General features: G+C 54.7%; 2 protein-coding genes across 5 annotated transcripts in view; both read right to left on the reverse strand.

The window, feature by feature from the left end:
• Window positions 1-4,417, reverse strand: Rab3a (RAB3A, member RAS oncogene family). Of its 4 annotated transcripts, none has more exons than XM_035450518.1 (6): window positions 4,288-4,417; window positions 3,539-3,640; window positions 3,046-3,273; window positions 1,960-2,078; window positions 1,271-1,395; window positions 1-693 (listed from the first exon to the last, which is right to left on the reverse strand). In XM_035450518.1, exons 3-6 carry the CDS (start codon window positions 3,271-3,273, stop codon window positions 503-505), a joined length of 663 nt encoding a protein of 220 aa, XP_035306409.1. In that variant the 5' UTR covers window positions 3,539-3,640; window positions 4,288-4,417; the 3' UTR covers window positions 1-502. The 4 variants fall into 4 exon arrangements, with proteins under 4 accessions (XP_035306409.1, XP_035306408.1, XP_027250536.1 ...); XM_035450517.1 differs by having other exon boundaries at window positions 3,539-3,765; XM_027394735.2 differs by lacking the exon at window positions 3,539-3,640.
• The window catches only part of Pde4c (phosphodiesterase 4C), a 26,926-nt gene continuing 16,999 nt past the window's right edge, over window positions 4,268-14,194 (reverse strand). Inside the window, exons 8-18 of the mRNA XM_027394734.2 lie at window positions 13,638-13,731; window positions 13,178-13,335; window positions 12,984-13,082; window positions 12,466-12,630; window positions 12,284-12,383; window positions 11,943-12,097; window positions 11,276-11,398; window positions 10,732-10,914; window positions 9,988-10,215; window positions 7,167-7,328; window positions 4,268-4,606 (exon numbers count right to left, since the gene is read on the reverse strand). Of these exons, the coding sequence (XP_027250535.2) occupies window positions 4,268-4,606; window positions 7,167-7,328; window positions 9,988-10,215; window positions 10,732-10,914; window positions 11,276-11,398; window positions 11,943-12,097; window positions 12,284-12,383; window positions 12,466-12,630; window positions 12,984-13,082; window positions 13,178-13,335; window positions 13,638-13,731 (1,806 nt within the window). The remainder of the gene's footprint in view (window positions 4,607-7,166; window positions 7,329-9,987; window positions 10,216-10,731; window positions 10,915-11,275; window positions 11,399-11,942; window positions 12,098-12,283; window positions 12,384-12,465; window positions 12,631-12,983; window positions 13,083-13,177; window positions 13,336-13,637; window positions 13,732-14,194) is intronic.

Here is a 14,194-nt window from a genome sequence, read left to right on the forward strand (position 1 = left end):
CAAGGTCCATTCGCTTTATTGAACTGTGTAGTGTTCATAACTTCTAGGAAGTGGGGGGTCACGTTTGACACTCATGACGTCAAAACAGGTTTGGGGATATCCCAAAGTAGTGAAAGTGACTATATCCCCCATCCCATGGGGTAGAAGGTCCAGGCAAGCAAGATGCCAGCCTGTATCAACCCAGTGGCCCACATGACAATCCACCAGCCTTGGCCCTGGCAGGACTTGCCACCTCCCATCAGCCTGCCAGCCTGCTTCCAAGTGATATCTGGTCCCCTCTTTACAACGACAGCTGGATGGGGTGGTTTTCAAAACTAAAAGGGAGAGGTCTTAAGCAGTGAGCACAACACACCACAGCTGAGCAGGGGTAGGGTTATGTACAGGGTGGGATGGGGTGTGTCCAGGGAAGTCCTCAATAAATAAATAAATAAATAAATAAATAAATAGCTACAATAATAAATAGGGTGATGGGATGGGGGCTTGCCCCTGGTGGGGGTGTGGCTCAGCAGGCACAATCCTGGTGAGGAGGTGCCTGTTGGTCGGTGAGCTGTGGGCCCTGCTTGGCGCCTGTGACCGCAGGGTCAGCGGTATCCAGCGACTCCGACATCTTCTCACAGATCACATCCACCAGGCGTTCAAAGGTCTGCTTGACATTAATGTTGTCCTTGGCGCTGGCCTCAAAAAACTCAAACCCTGTGTTGGGGAATGGAGGGATCCCAGGGAGGCCATATGAGGGTGAGTCTCCCATGAACACCCAACCAGGCCCCATACAGTCCCAGTCCAGAAGCCTCCACACTCAGACCTGTCTTGGCTTCAACATCCATGGCCCTATCTCTTGGTATCTCAGAACACAGTGAGACACATTTCCTCTAGGGGGCAGTCACACTCCACGGTCACAACTGCATAGGTTTGGCTGTCCCTTGGTCTGTACCTTGAGAACTTTGTACCACCCTTCCCACCCCAGCAAGTTTTGCCTGCTCCAGGAAGCATGGCTGGGCTCCCAGCATGCACTCCTCTACGCAGGTTTCTCTTTCCAGTCTGAAAACTTAGATTGTTGTCAGGCCCAGCAGCTTCTGGAAGCCAGTCCATGACTGAGCTAGCAAACTCTGTGACCAAGACCCACTGCTGAAGCTTCCTGGAGAGTGTCTGGTCTTTACAAGTATGAACCCTCTGCATTCACGCTCGTGCCCTGATGTGTGGGGTTTCTGGGTATTGAAGGTCATGGCCCCTGGTCCCGTCTGAGGAGGGCTGCAGTCCTGCGGACACTCACCCAGGTGGTCAGCAAGCTGCCGGCCACGCTCCGACGACACCACTCGCTCGTCCTCCATGTCACACTTGTTCCCCACCAGCAGCACCTGGGCATTGTCCCACGAGTAAGTTTTAATCTGAGTCGACCTGCAGGAGGCAGCCAGAGGCTGAGGAGGAAGTTGGAGGATCCAGCCCTGACACTAAGTCCCCTGCCCCTTAGTAACTGATGTGCTTTCCTCATGAGCTCAGGTTGTCCTGGACCTCTCTACCCTGCCTCAGCTTCCCCAATGCTGGGATGACATCTGATGCTCTATCTACTATGCTAAATGCAGAGACGTGACAGAGCTGGTTTATGATGCTGTGGGTGGAATCTAGGTTCTCACACATGCTAGGCAACTGCTCAGTCAGGGACAAGTGCCTCTGCTTCCCAAGTAGCTGGGACTACAGACCTGACCTCCCATTTCCTGGGAGGACAGATCATTTAAATGCAACAGATCAGTGGGAGCCTTTGTCTAGCTTATTGGTCAAGCTGTGTTCCTTCCACAACCCCAAGCCTTAGAAACAGCCCATGTAGTTTGTCCCAACCAACTCTGTTCTTTGTCTTCTGGACATGCTGGGGACAGAACTCGAGGCTACCCAAGCCAGGCAGGTAGCTGAGCCACTGCTCCAGCTGCCTCCAGTCCCACCGTTCTGAGTGGGTGTGAGGCTCACCAGTCCTGCACAGCGTTGAAGGACTCCTCGTTGGTGATGTCATACATTAAGATGAAGCCCATGGCACCCCGGTAATAGGCGGTGGTGATGGTGCGGTAGCGCTCTTGCCCTGCTGTGTCCTGGGGAAAGAAGAGATGGTGGTCAGGAGAGACTGCACAGCAGCCGTTCTGAAGGGAAGTGTGTTTGGAGGTTGGTCAGGCAGCCCCTTTGAGGTCCAGAGACAGTGGATCAGGAAAAGGGGGCTGGGTGGCCTTTGTGCCCAGATGGGTCACAGCAAAATCACTCATTCATTTAACAAATACAAACTGGGTACTGCCCAAATGTCCTGTGCCACAGCCTGTGCCAGAAGTGGGGAGTCACAGGACTGTTAAGAAAACAAGAATCTAAAAAGGAAAAAAAAAAGAAAGGAAGGATGAAGGAAGAAAAGAACAAATTGCTGGGTGGTGGCGGCGCAGGCCTTTAATCCCAACAGAGGCAGGTGGATCCCTGAGTACGAGGTCAAAGTTCCAGGACAGCCAGGGCTACACAGAAAAACCCTGTCTCAACTCCCTACCCCCCCCCCCGCCTTCCCCCCCCCCAAAAAAAGAGAAAGAGAATAAGCAATTCCATGCCCTTGTGGAGAGCACAATGTGAGGTTTGAAAAAGACAATGACTGCAAGAGTGACCCAAGCCAGATGCTGCCCAGGTCTGCTGTGGTGGGATATGAGGTAAGTTCTATCAAAACTTTAATGGGTCTCCAGTGTATGTTTTTAATCCCCGAACTCGGGAGGCAGAGGCAGGCATGTCTCGGCAGGCATGTCTCTGTGAGTTCGAGACCAGCCTGGTCTACAGAATGAGTTCCAAGACTACATAAAAAAAAAAGTCAAAAAATGTCTCCTTGATGGGAAGCCTGTCATCATCCCCACACCAGGGAGGTGGAAGCAGGAGGATCAGGAGCTCAGGGTCATCCTGATCCTGGGCAGCTGAGCTTACCCAGCTGCCTCCTCACACTGGACCACAGTGCAGGACTTGAGAACACCTCATGTTTGAGCCCCACCCGCTTACACGGCAGGCACAGGAAGGCTTCTCCCCTCAGGCCCCACACACCCAGATCTGCAGTTTGATCCTCTTGTCATTGCGGTAGATGGTTTTGACCTTGAAGTCTATGCCAACCGTGCTGACGAAGGCCGGTGTGAAGGAGTCATCAGCATAGCGGAAGAGGAAGGAGGTTTTGCCCACGCTGCTGTTCCCAATGATCAGGATCTTGAACATATAGTCGAAGTTCTGATCGGAGGACTCCTTCTGCCCATAGCGCGAATCTGTGGCTGACGCCATCTGCGAGGGCGGGGCGGGGCGGGGCGCAGAGGGCCTGAGAGGTGCATCAGGACACCTGCACAGGATGGGCGCTGCACACAGGCGGTGCCCGGGGAAAACCCTCTTTCCACCAGGACCCCCTCCCCAATGTCACATGGGCCCTCCAGCTGTGACCTTGACAAGCCCAAGGTTTCAAGGAGGCTGTGAAGGGAACACCCCTGCAGGTCCCTGGCACCCTGAGGGGGAGAGTGAGGCGGGCCCCACCTTCCCATCGGTTTTTCATTACCCTAAGAGGAAGGAGGTTTTGCCCACGCTGCTGTTCCCCTCAGGAACATGGGAGCATAGAGTACACGCGGATCCCCAGTGCTCCCTCATCCTTATTCCTCTCCTGGAAGAATTGGGGCCCTGAGATAGCAGCATCACGTGACAGACCGGTGAACACAGGCTCACATGCACAAAATCCCTGGCGCATGCACACACAATGAAGCATCCAAGGCAGGCTGACCCAAACTCCTGCCGTGTGCAAAAAGAGTGGGGCTAGCGAGAGAAACAAGCAAACACGCGTGATGTTTGCAAGCCTATGCATGTGCATAGCTCCTTGCATCCATGCACAACCGCACACGCAGAGTCCCCAACACCACTGGCCATTGGTGAGGACACACCGCGCGCGAGCCTGGCTCCACACGCGTGTGAACGCATACTTGAACTCGGACCCACGCACGCCGCGCACGCGCACCAGGCACGCACAAGGTTCCGCGACCGTGCACGGTGCACGTCCTGAGTTCACGCGAGCCTACCCATGCCCAGCGGGCGCGCACACGCGTGTTCAGCCCACGAGCACGAGCACGCACTAGCCTCCCGCAAGGCCTGGCCTTCCCTTCCCCCTCTGTCGCAGAGCCGGGCCCCAGTGCCGGGGAAAGGATTAAGGTTACAGGGGCGCTGAAGGGGGCGCCGAATGCGAAACCCACAGCCACCACGCCCGAGTCGCGCGCTCCTCTTCTTCCCCAGCTGTCCATCAAGCGCGGGCTCGCTCACCTTGACCGCTCCGAGCTGAGGCGACGCCGACGGCGGAGACCCTGGCGACTGCGCTAGTGACCGGGCCCCAGGGGCGGCTGCGGGCTGCAGGTGGCGGCGGAGGCTCGGGCCCCTGCAGTCCTCGCTGACGTCCTGCAAAGCCAGGGGCGGGACTTCTATGCAAACGAGCCCGTGACGTCAGTGGGAGGGGCCGAGCGGGCAGCCAAGGGGTCCCACTGGCCAGCGCAGGCTCTGGGGGCAGGGCCGGTGAGCCTCTGAGGGCGGAGCTCCGAGGAAGCAGGAAGGCCTCATTGGTGGGTGATCTGGAGCGACGGGTCGGCTACCCAATCAGCACTCTCTTACGTCTTAGCGGCCCAATGATGACTGCTAGGTGTTTGAAGGGCGGAGAGGCTGAGGCCGAGACCCAGCCCCAGTCGCGAAAGTGGTTTGAAGTCCCCAGCGCCTGCTTCAGAAACGTGCTGGACTCCTTCCAGTCGGCACCAAGGAGCTTAGTTTTGTTTTGAGAAAATGTCTCATGTAGCAGTCTGGCCTCCTCGAAATTGCCAGGTATCAGAGGCTGACCTTGAACTCCCGAAGCTCTCAAGTGTCGGGATGGCAGGTATACACCTCGCTCACCACATTTCAGGGCTCAAAAACCCACTGAAGAAGAAAAAAGAGTCTTTAAACCCAGTTCTCGGAAAGGCAGAGGCAGGCGGACTTCTGGAGTTCCACGCCAGCCTACATAGAGAGGGATACACACTCAGACTTCGTCTCAAAAACAAAACAAAACAAGAAAAGAGGAGTAACCGGGAGGTGGTGCCAGCACTCGGGAGGCAGAGGCAGGAGGATCTCTGTGAGTTCGAGGCCAGCCTGGTCTACAAAGCGAGTGCCAGGATAGGCTCCAAAGCCACAGAGAAACCCTGTCTCGAAAAACCAAAACATGCATCCTATCAACAGGGCTGAGCTGTGGAGGCCCTGTCCCATCTTCAGCTGTCTGTAGTTGTAATAAAGAATAGGGGTCCAGAGAGACGCCACGAAGCAATGCCTGGTGACAAATTTCCGTCATCTACATACTTGGCCTATCTAGAAGGGACATGATCATCCTTGGCTACAAAGTAAGTTCCAGGCCAACCTGTGCTACGTGAAGTCCTCTCTAGATAAAAATAGGCTGAGGGATCAGGATGGCCCAGGTGTGGGCACACAGAGCAGGAGAGAGACTGGGGAGATATCTTGATAGAGGGGTTGCAGAGAAACCAGGTGCCAGGGAGACTCCTGGGAATCCATAAAGATGACCCCAGCTAAGACTCCTAGCAGTAGTGGAGAGGGTCCCTGAACTGGCCTTCCCCTGTAATCAGACTGGTGATTGTCCCAGTTGTCATCAGAGAGCCTTCATTCAGTACCCGATGGAAGCAGATGCAGAGATCCACAGCCAAGCACTGGGCCGAGCTCCTGGAGTCCAGTTGAAGAGAGGGAGGAGGGCTTGTTTGAGCAAGGGGGCGGGAGTCAAGATCATGAATGAAAAAACAGAAAGACAGCTGAACTGAGCTTTTTGGAGCTCAAGGACCCTGACAGACAGCAAGGAGCTGGCATGGGACTGACCTAGGCCCTCTGCATTGAATGACAGTTGTGTAGCTTGGTATTTTGTGGGGCGCCTAGCGGTGGGACCAGGACCTGACCCTGATGCATGATCTGGTTCTTTGGAACCTATTCCTATGGTAGATGCCTTGTTCAGACTGACAGCGGGAGGGGCTTGGTCCTGCTCGGCTTGAAGTGCCATGCTTTGTTGATTTCCATGGGAGACCTTACCCCATCTAATTGGAGACAGAGGAGGGGTGGATGGGGGTAGTGGGGAGGTGGAGGGAGGGAGCAGGAGACAAGGGAGGGAAACTGTAGTTGGTATGTAAAATTTAAAAAATGATGAAAGAAAAAAAAAAGAGCTGAAGGGGCTGCACGTGTGCACAAATGGACACGCAGGCAAAACACTCATACACGTAAAATAAAAAAAAAATCTCTCTCCTTTTGTTTTCAAGACAGGGTTTCGCCGAGCGTTGGTGGCGCACGCCTTTAACCCCAGCACTCGGGAGGCAGACGCAGGCGGATCTCTGTGAGTTCAAGGCCAGCCTGGTCTACAGAACAAGTGCCAGGATAGGCTCCAAAGGTACACAGAGAAACCCTGTCTCGGAAAAAAAAAAAAAAAAAAAAGCCAGTGTTTCTCTGTGTAGCCCTGGCTGTCCTGGAACTCACAGAGATCATCCTGCCTCTGCTTCCCACATGCTAGGATTAAAGGCCTGCACCACCACTGCCCCAAATAAGTCTCTTTTTTAAATGGGCCTAGAATATTTTTCAGTTTGTGGGGAGCCTCATAGCAGCAAAACACCCTAGGTTCCATCCCCAGCCCAGCATAACGGGGTGAGATCCACCTGGCGTATCACACTGGAATGGGAGGAAGGAACAGGCATCCAAGGTCATCCTCAGCTATGTAGTGTCTTGAGGCCTGCTTGGGCTACATAAAACCCTGTCTCAAAGAAATAAGAGGGTCCGGTTCTGCACAAATAAAAAAAGGATGGGTCCCCAGAGAATCCCTTGCTTCCCTGCGCATTTAGGGCTCAGAAAGGTCCTGACCCCTGAGTCCCAAAATTGCAATAAAAGACTCAGGAGGCAAAGAAAGGTTCAGAGAGGCCACTCCACGTCCTTCACAGGCGCAGAAATGCAGACTTAGGGCTATAATGAAACACAACGCATTCCTGCAAATCTTTGGGCCAAGGTGGGAATCTAGATGGGGGAGCGGCGGACTCAGCCTGGGTGTCCTGTCCCTCCCGTTGGGCCCAGAGGGTCCTCATCGCCTCCATCCCGCAAGAAGCAGAACTGGGGATGCGGCCTGGCCCCGTTTATAGATGCACCGCCAGCTGGCCAGCTGCGGAGGCGCCGCAGAAGGACCAGAATAACTTGTCGCCTGGATGCTCAGCCACCCCCGCAAGGAACCTGTGACGCTCCACTCGCTCCAGGGCCACGGGAGAACCTTGTTTATCTGCTCCTCCACACGCACCAGGGAGCAGGGGACTCTGAGCAACAGATACAAAATGACCATCAATCTGTTATGTGGCCAGCACCCCGCCCTCGCGGAGGCTAGGGTGGGGACCAGGAATGGGTTTGAGAACTGAGGGTGCAGAACAAGCTTGCGGAGCCCCTAGCCATGCTTGGATTTATTCCCAAGGGATAAAGTCTGGGAGGAGCTGAGAGCCGCCCACACTGCCTTTTTTATTTCAAAATAAAACTAGGGGCTGAGGCTCAGTGAGCAGAGGGCTTGCAGCTCAGCTGGTGGAAAGGTGAACACTTTACCATCTGAGCATGTGGTAGGCTGAGGAAGATCCTGAGTTCATCACCATCCTGGACCACAAAGTGAGACTTTGTCTCATAATATATTCAGAATAGCCAGGCATGGTGGCAGAAACTTTTAATCCCAGCAGCACTTGGGAGGCACAGGCAGACAGATCTATCTATAAATTAGAGTTTACATAGTAAGCTCCAGGACAGCCAGGGCAACACAGAGACTCTGTCTCAGAAACTCCGTGTGTGTTAAAAACCTAGGAAAATGGAAGCACAGGGAGAGGGAAACATGAGTATTTGTCGCATCTTTTTTGTTTTTGAGACAGGGTTTCTCTGTGTAACAGCTCCTGGCACTCGCTCTGAAGACCAGGCTGGCCTTGAACTCAGAGATCCGCCTGTCTCTGCCTCCAGAGTGCCACTGCCCAGCTTGTCACATCTTTTAAGTAATAATCATTTGTGGGGGGGGTAGGGTCAGAGGACAGCTTGAAGGAGTTGGTCCTCTCCTTCCACCAAAAGGGCCCTAGGAACTGAACTCAGGTCGTCAGGCTTGGAGGCACGCTCCCAGACTTGCTGTGCAGTCTTGCTGGCCCAATAGTTTATTTTCTTTTTCTTTTTCTTTTTCTTTCTTTCTTTTTTTCTTTTTTCTTTTTTTTCAAGACAGGGTTTCTCTGGCTTTGGAGGCTGTCCTGGAACTTGCTCTTGTAGACCAGGCTGGTCTAGAACTCACAGAGATCTACCTGCCTCTGCCTCCCGAGTGCTGGGATTAAAGGCGTGAGCCTCCAATGCCCGGTCTAATTTATTTTCTTTATTGTGTAACTTACAAATTCTCCCGCAGTGAACACATATTACTTTGTTTAACAGGAAATCTCTAAAGGTCATCCCTAAAACATCTAGAAAGAAGAAGGAAGCATTCTGAGTATGTTGAGGCCCTACACACTGGCTTGAAAGTTGGATCTTAGCCATGAAGGCTGCAGAACTGTTTGGTACCCCAGTGGACAAATAGCTGGAACCATAATATTTACAGAGGAAGTCTGTAATTTTACCCTGGGCAGCCCTGCCTCTCTGGCTCCTTGGGGTCCCTGGTCAGGTGCTGAGTTACAGGCCAGAGGGAACAGAGGTGGGAAGGGGACAGCTCTATGATGAATGCCTGTCAAGAGAGGGCAAGAAACTCACTTCAGTGTCTTTCTCTGCCACAGTGAAGTGGACATCAGAATAAGCCACAGGAGACCTTGTCTCAAAAAGCCAGAAAATTACAATAAACAGGTAACCAGTCACAAGGTACACAAAGGTCGCCAGAAACCAGGGCCCACTGTCTGCATGGGAGCTTTGAGAAGGCATGAGGATAACTGCTCCTCAGTTTTCCTGCAAGTGAATGGACCTGACAAGTCCTGTTCTAATCTTGTAGCTAAAGCTCTACTAATTTAGAGCCATGCCCCCAGCCCCTCACTGGGGGATTCTAGGCAGGGACTCCACGCCTAAGCCATGGCCCCAGCCTCTTGTGGAGCAGCTCATATAGCACCCCACCCCCTCTTCCTCCTGAATCTGGGACCCACAGCTGAGTATGTTGAGGCCCTACACACTGACTTGAAAGTTGGATCTTATCCATGAAGGCTGCAGAACTGTTTGTTACTCCCTATCTCCAGGTCACTACAGAGAGGACCTCCATGGATCCCACCAGCAGTGTTTAGTGAATGAATGTGTGAGCAGATCATAGGGAGACAGAGGGCTGTGGGGCCTTCTACGAGGGTCATCTGCCTCTTGGTATCTATGAAGAGTTTTGTGCAGCCTCTGGTGTCAGGAGACACTAGACTTCACTGGGGGGGGGTCTCTATTTACAAAGTGCATCCTTCCTGGGAGCCTCAGTAAAGGTCTGTTGAAGACAGGACATGTAGTGCCCTCAAAGACACAGTGACGTTGCGGCTGGGGCCACTCTGCTCACAGAGCATGTGGGAATCTGGTCTCCCATCTTAAGCATCAAAAAGAAACCAAACAAACAAATGAAAAGCACAGAGAGCACACACCCTAACGAGTACAGACTGAAGCAGCAGCATAGAGAGGCGTGAAGGACAGAGCGGCCCAGCACCATTCCAGCCAATCCTGTGGTCAGAGTGGACCCGAGCTGCAGGCTTCCAAGTGGACCCCAAGACTTGTCTACGCACATATCTTGCCTGTCCACTTTGATGGCTGGAAAGAGAAGCTGGCACTACCAGGAATCACTTCACAAGTCACCAGCACCTATAGGTGCCCAAAGGACCTCTCCATGACTTCGTGGTCCATGACAGGCTGGCCCAAAATCTTGTTTTTGGACAGGGCAGACCCTGTAGTCTGGGCTAGTCTCAAAGGACAGGAGCTAAGTGCCAGGTGAGTGTGAGGACTGGACGTTCAGTGTTGAGCCTGTCCTTCATTCTCCTCCTCCTCTGCCTCCTCCAGGGTTAGCTCAAACTGGAACTTGTCAGGGCCAGAGCAGTGTTGACCCATGGTGTGGGAGGGGCTGCAGGGTATCCTACTCTGATACCATTCTCTGTTGTCTTCCAAGGTGTCCAACAGCTCCTGAGCGTCGGGGTGCACCAGGTCAGCCCATGTCTCCCACAGTGGGTGAGCAATGTAGTCAATGAACCCCACCTGAGGGTGACCGAAGGAGGGGGAGCCACATAAGTCAGTGAAGCCAGAATTGATCTAATCTCAGCCTCCCAGTCAGCGGCAAGGCGTCCTATGCCTGGAGTGCCATTTCTCCCTTATCCATCCTTCAAACCCTCTTGAAAGAACTCATCATGGCTCAACAGGCTGAGGCAGGCTGATCTCAAACCAGTGAGTTCTACGCCAGGTTTGTGACAAAGTGAGACTATCTTCAAAACCACAAACTAATAATATGCCTTAGGAGGGGATGGTGGCGCACGCGTTTAATCCCAGCACTCGGGAGGCAGAGGCAGGCGGATCTCTGTGAGTTCAAGACCAGTCTGGTCTACAGAGTGAGTGCCAGGATAGCCAGAGCTACACAGAGAAACCCTGTCTTGAAAAACAAAGAATCCACCCTGTTGTGGAGCACAGGCCCCATCCCTGCAAGGACACTCTGGGGTCATGTTCAGCCAGGGCTCCCCATCTCCTATTCCCCAGCTGGACGAACAACAGCACACACACCTGGGATTTCTCCACAGAGGCAGTGTGCTTGTCACACATGGGGCTGATGTCCAGGCCCGACTCTCGTTCCCTGTCGCCCTGCTGGAAGAACTCAGCCATGATGCGGTTGGTCCACTGGCGGTAGAGCTGCAGGGGCTTGGTGGGGTTGCTGAGGTCTGCACAGTGCACCAGGCTCTGTAGGACCTGTGGAGGTGGGGCAGGGGGGCTCAGGAGGGCCCAGCCACACCCCCATCTCACCACACCTCTGGAAAGCTCAGTGCCCAGGGCACCACATCTTTCAGGTGGGGAAACTGAGGCCTAGGGGGGCGTGGCTAAGGACAGGCATCCCACCAGATAGTTCAAGTGGCAGAAACAGTCATCACCCCACAAATGCAGCCTAACTGAAATGAGGAAGCCGAGCCAGGTGTGATGGTGCATGCCTTCAATCCCAGCACTCCGGAGGCCGATGCAGGAGGATGACAAGTTCCCAGCCAGCCTGGGCTACAGAGTGACAGACTATCTCAGAAAACTAAAGTGGAAATTGAACTCTGGGCCACGCACACACCTGAATGCGGTCGGAGTAGTTGTCCAGGAGCAGGACGCCGAGGCTGGTCACCTTCTTAGTCTCCACCATGGTCTTGAGATCAGCCAGGAGACTCATGTGTTTAGACATGTCTGTGGCCAGCACCTGGGGAGACATGAAGTCTCGGATGCTGTGCTTCTGAGACCTTCTGTGCCTCAGTGTCCCCAGCTGCGAGAGGGAGGACTGAGAGGCTGAGGTATGCAAAGACCCTGGGGCACAGCTGAATATGGGGCGTTATGGCTGGGTTAGAGGGTTAGAGCTGAGGTGGGGGTCCAATCTGACACATGGGGGAGTCACTCTGCATGGGGAGGGGGGCACCCCCTCTGGGGACACTCGCCCCGGGGCTATCAGAACCCATGGACACACGCCCTGGCACAGCTGTTAGCTGAAGCCTCCTGCCTGTGGGCACAAAGTGGAGGCAGGGAAATTATGAATTCCAAAAATACAAATAATAACAAAGGAAAATCTAAAGGGCCCAGGTAAAGCACACAACAGGCACCTAATAAAGCCTGTTGAATCTAATGGTGAAATCTGAGAGCCCGAATCCCCCGACAACCCACAGAGCAGGATAATCAAGTGGGCCAACGGATAGCACCATGCCGGTGGCCACACTGTGTGAAAGAGGCCCCGCCGCACGCTGTGACATCACCATGTCTATAACCATCCTGCGCAGACTCAGTCTCTGCTTGGTGCTGAGGTTCCGGAAGATGTCGCAGTTTTCTGCCTGCAGGAGCTTGAAGCCCACCGCGAGGTGATGATTCTCCAACACCGACACGTCATTGTACATCAGCGCCAGCTCTGAGTCTGTGGGAACAGCCGGGCCTCGAGACCTCCCCCACCCAGAGACAGCTGGGAGGGGACGTCACTGCCCAACTCCTAAGGACACGGTGAAGCCCAAAATCTAATGCCCTTCATGAAGAAAGCCATCCAAGCCCGGGCCCGGCCTGAGTGTGCGCGCAGGACGTCCGTTCGGGATGCCACTTCACTCACTGGTGTTGATGAGGAACTGGTTGGAGACCCCCGGGTGGTCCACGTCGTGGATGGCGCATGCAAAAATAGCCGCCAAGACTTCCAGATCTGTGAACACGGCCTGGGCAGGCCCGGGGCGTCAGGCCTGAGGGTGACCACTCTCGAGACCCCACGCCCACCATTGCCCCCGATGGGCAAGGTACCTCCAGGGCGGGGGTGCCGAGCAACACGTGTGCGGACTGTGCCACGTCCGCAGCATGCACGCTGTTGTGGTACGCCACGTCGGCGTGGTAGTGACCCTCCAGCATCAGCAAGTACGCCAGCAGCGTGTCTGCCGGAATCCGGAATGTCTTGAGCAGGTCCCGCTCCTGAGCATCACAGACCCCCAGTTCAGGGCCTTGGCTTCAACTCACCTCACCCGACTCCTATCCATCCTCCAATGCGCCTTCCCCAGGGTGCTGTTGCCACCCTGAATCCCTTCTATCTTTGTCCCTGCAAGTTCAGGGACCCACTGTTCCAATCCGGGTCTTTTCAAGGCCAGAACAGCCTTGGGCCTTGTCTAAAATAGCTATTAAACGTAATAAAACCAGGCAGGAGCTGGTGGTGCATGCCTTTAATCCCAGCACAGGCAGATCTCTGTGAGTTCGAGACCAGCCTGGTCTACAGAGTGAGTACCTCCAAAGCCATAGAGGACACCCCCAAAGCAAAGGCAGGGAGGCACCTGGAGGACGCTGAACATGATGGCTGTGAGAGGCCGGTTTCCGCTCAGCTGAGCTACTTTGAACACATCAAGTCCCCATTTGTTGGTGTCTTCAAGTTCCTACAAGTGACCAGGCAGCATCAGTGGCCCCACTGACGCTGGCTGCTCTGTGTCCAATGAGGGAAACTGAGGCCTGTAGCTCTGGGGAGACCCACCTTAGCCAGCTGCCCCTCCTGGTCTGTCTGGACCCCAAAGCGGGGGACCGCAGCTGTGGGGAGGCCGGTGGGTCGGGGCCCACGCAGTGCACTGATCTGGGACATGGGCCTTGTGTCCTCTCTGGGCAGCCTGGGAAGCTCCACCTCCGCCTGCTGATCTGCAGGAGACGGGTGGCTCACACTCCAGCCCACTGCTGGTGAGCTTGCCGCTCAGGTGGTAGTTCTGGCTGCATCCCAAGCCCACCTATCCCTCCCACCTATTATTCCTTCTGATACTGGGCCCCCTTGGTCAGCTGCTCATCTGTAAGCTTTGCTGTGTAACTGGACTCACATGGTCCCCAAACTCCTACCCATGCTTCAGAATGCTACCTATCATGTCCTCTCCCAAAATGTCCCTGTTCATCACTGTCCTCCAGTCCTGCTGCTGAGACCCCCCTCTCAGTTTGCCCAGACGGCTCACCCAGGAAGGTCTGTGAGATGTACTCTGACACCTGGTTCCCTGAACGGCTGGTTTCCGACAGATGGGTCAACTCACGGTTGAGCATACGCTTGAACTGTGGGGAAGGGAGGAGGGAGAGCGGGGAGGAGGATGTCAGGGAGGAGGCAGAGCAGGAAGGAGGATGTCAGGGAGGAGGGAGAGCAGGGAGGAGGGAGAGCAGGGAGGAGGGAGAGCAGGGAGGAGGGAGAGCAGGGAGGAGGGAGCGCAGGAAGGAGGATGTCAGGGAGGAGGGAGAGCAGGGAGGAGGATGTCAGGGAGGAGGGAGAGCAGGGAGGAGGATGTCAGGGAGGAGGGAGAGCAGGAAGGAGGATGTCAGGGAGGAGGGAGAGCAGGAAGGAGGATGTCAGGGAGGAGGGAGAGCAGGGAGGAGGATGTCAGGGAGGAGGGAGAGCAGGGAGGAGGATGTCAGGGAGGAGGGAGAGCAGGGAGGAGGATGTCAGGGAGGAGGGAGAGCAGGGAGGAGGATGTCAGGGAGGAGGGAGAGCAGGGAGGAGGATGTCAGGGAGGAGGGAGAGCAG

This window comes from Cricetulus griseus (assembly GCF_003668045.3).
Source record: "Cricetulus griseus strain 17A/GY chromosome 1 unlocalized genomic scaffold, alternate assembly CriGri-PICRH-1.0 chr1_0, whole genome shotgun sequence".
Classification (NCBI taxonomy): domain Eukaryota; kingdom Metazoa; phylum Chordata; class Mammalia; order Rodentia; family Cricetidae; genus Cricetulus; species Cricetulus griseus.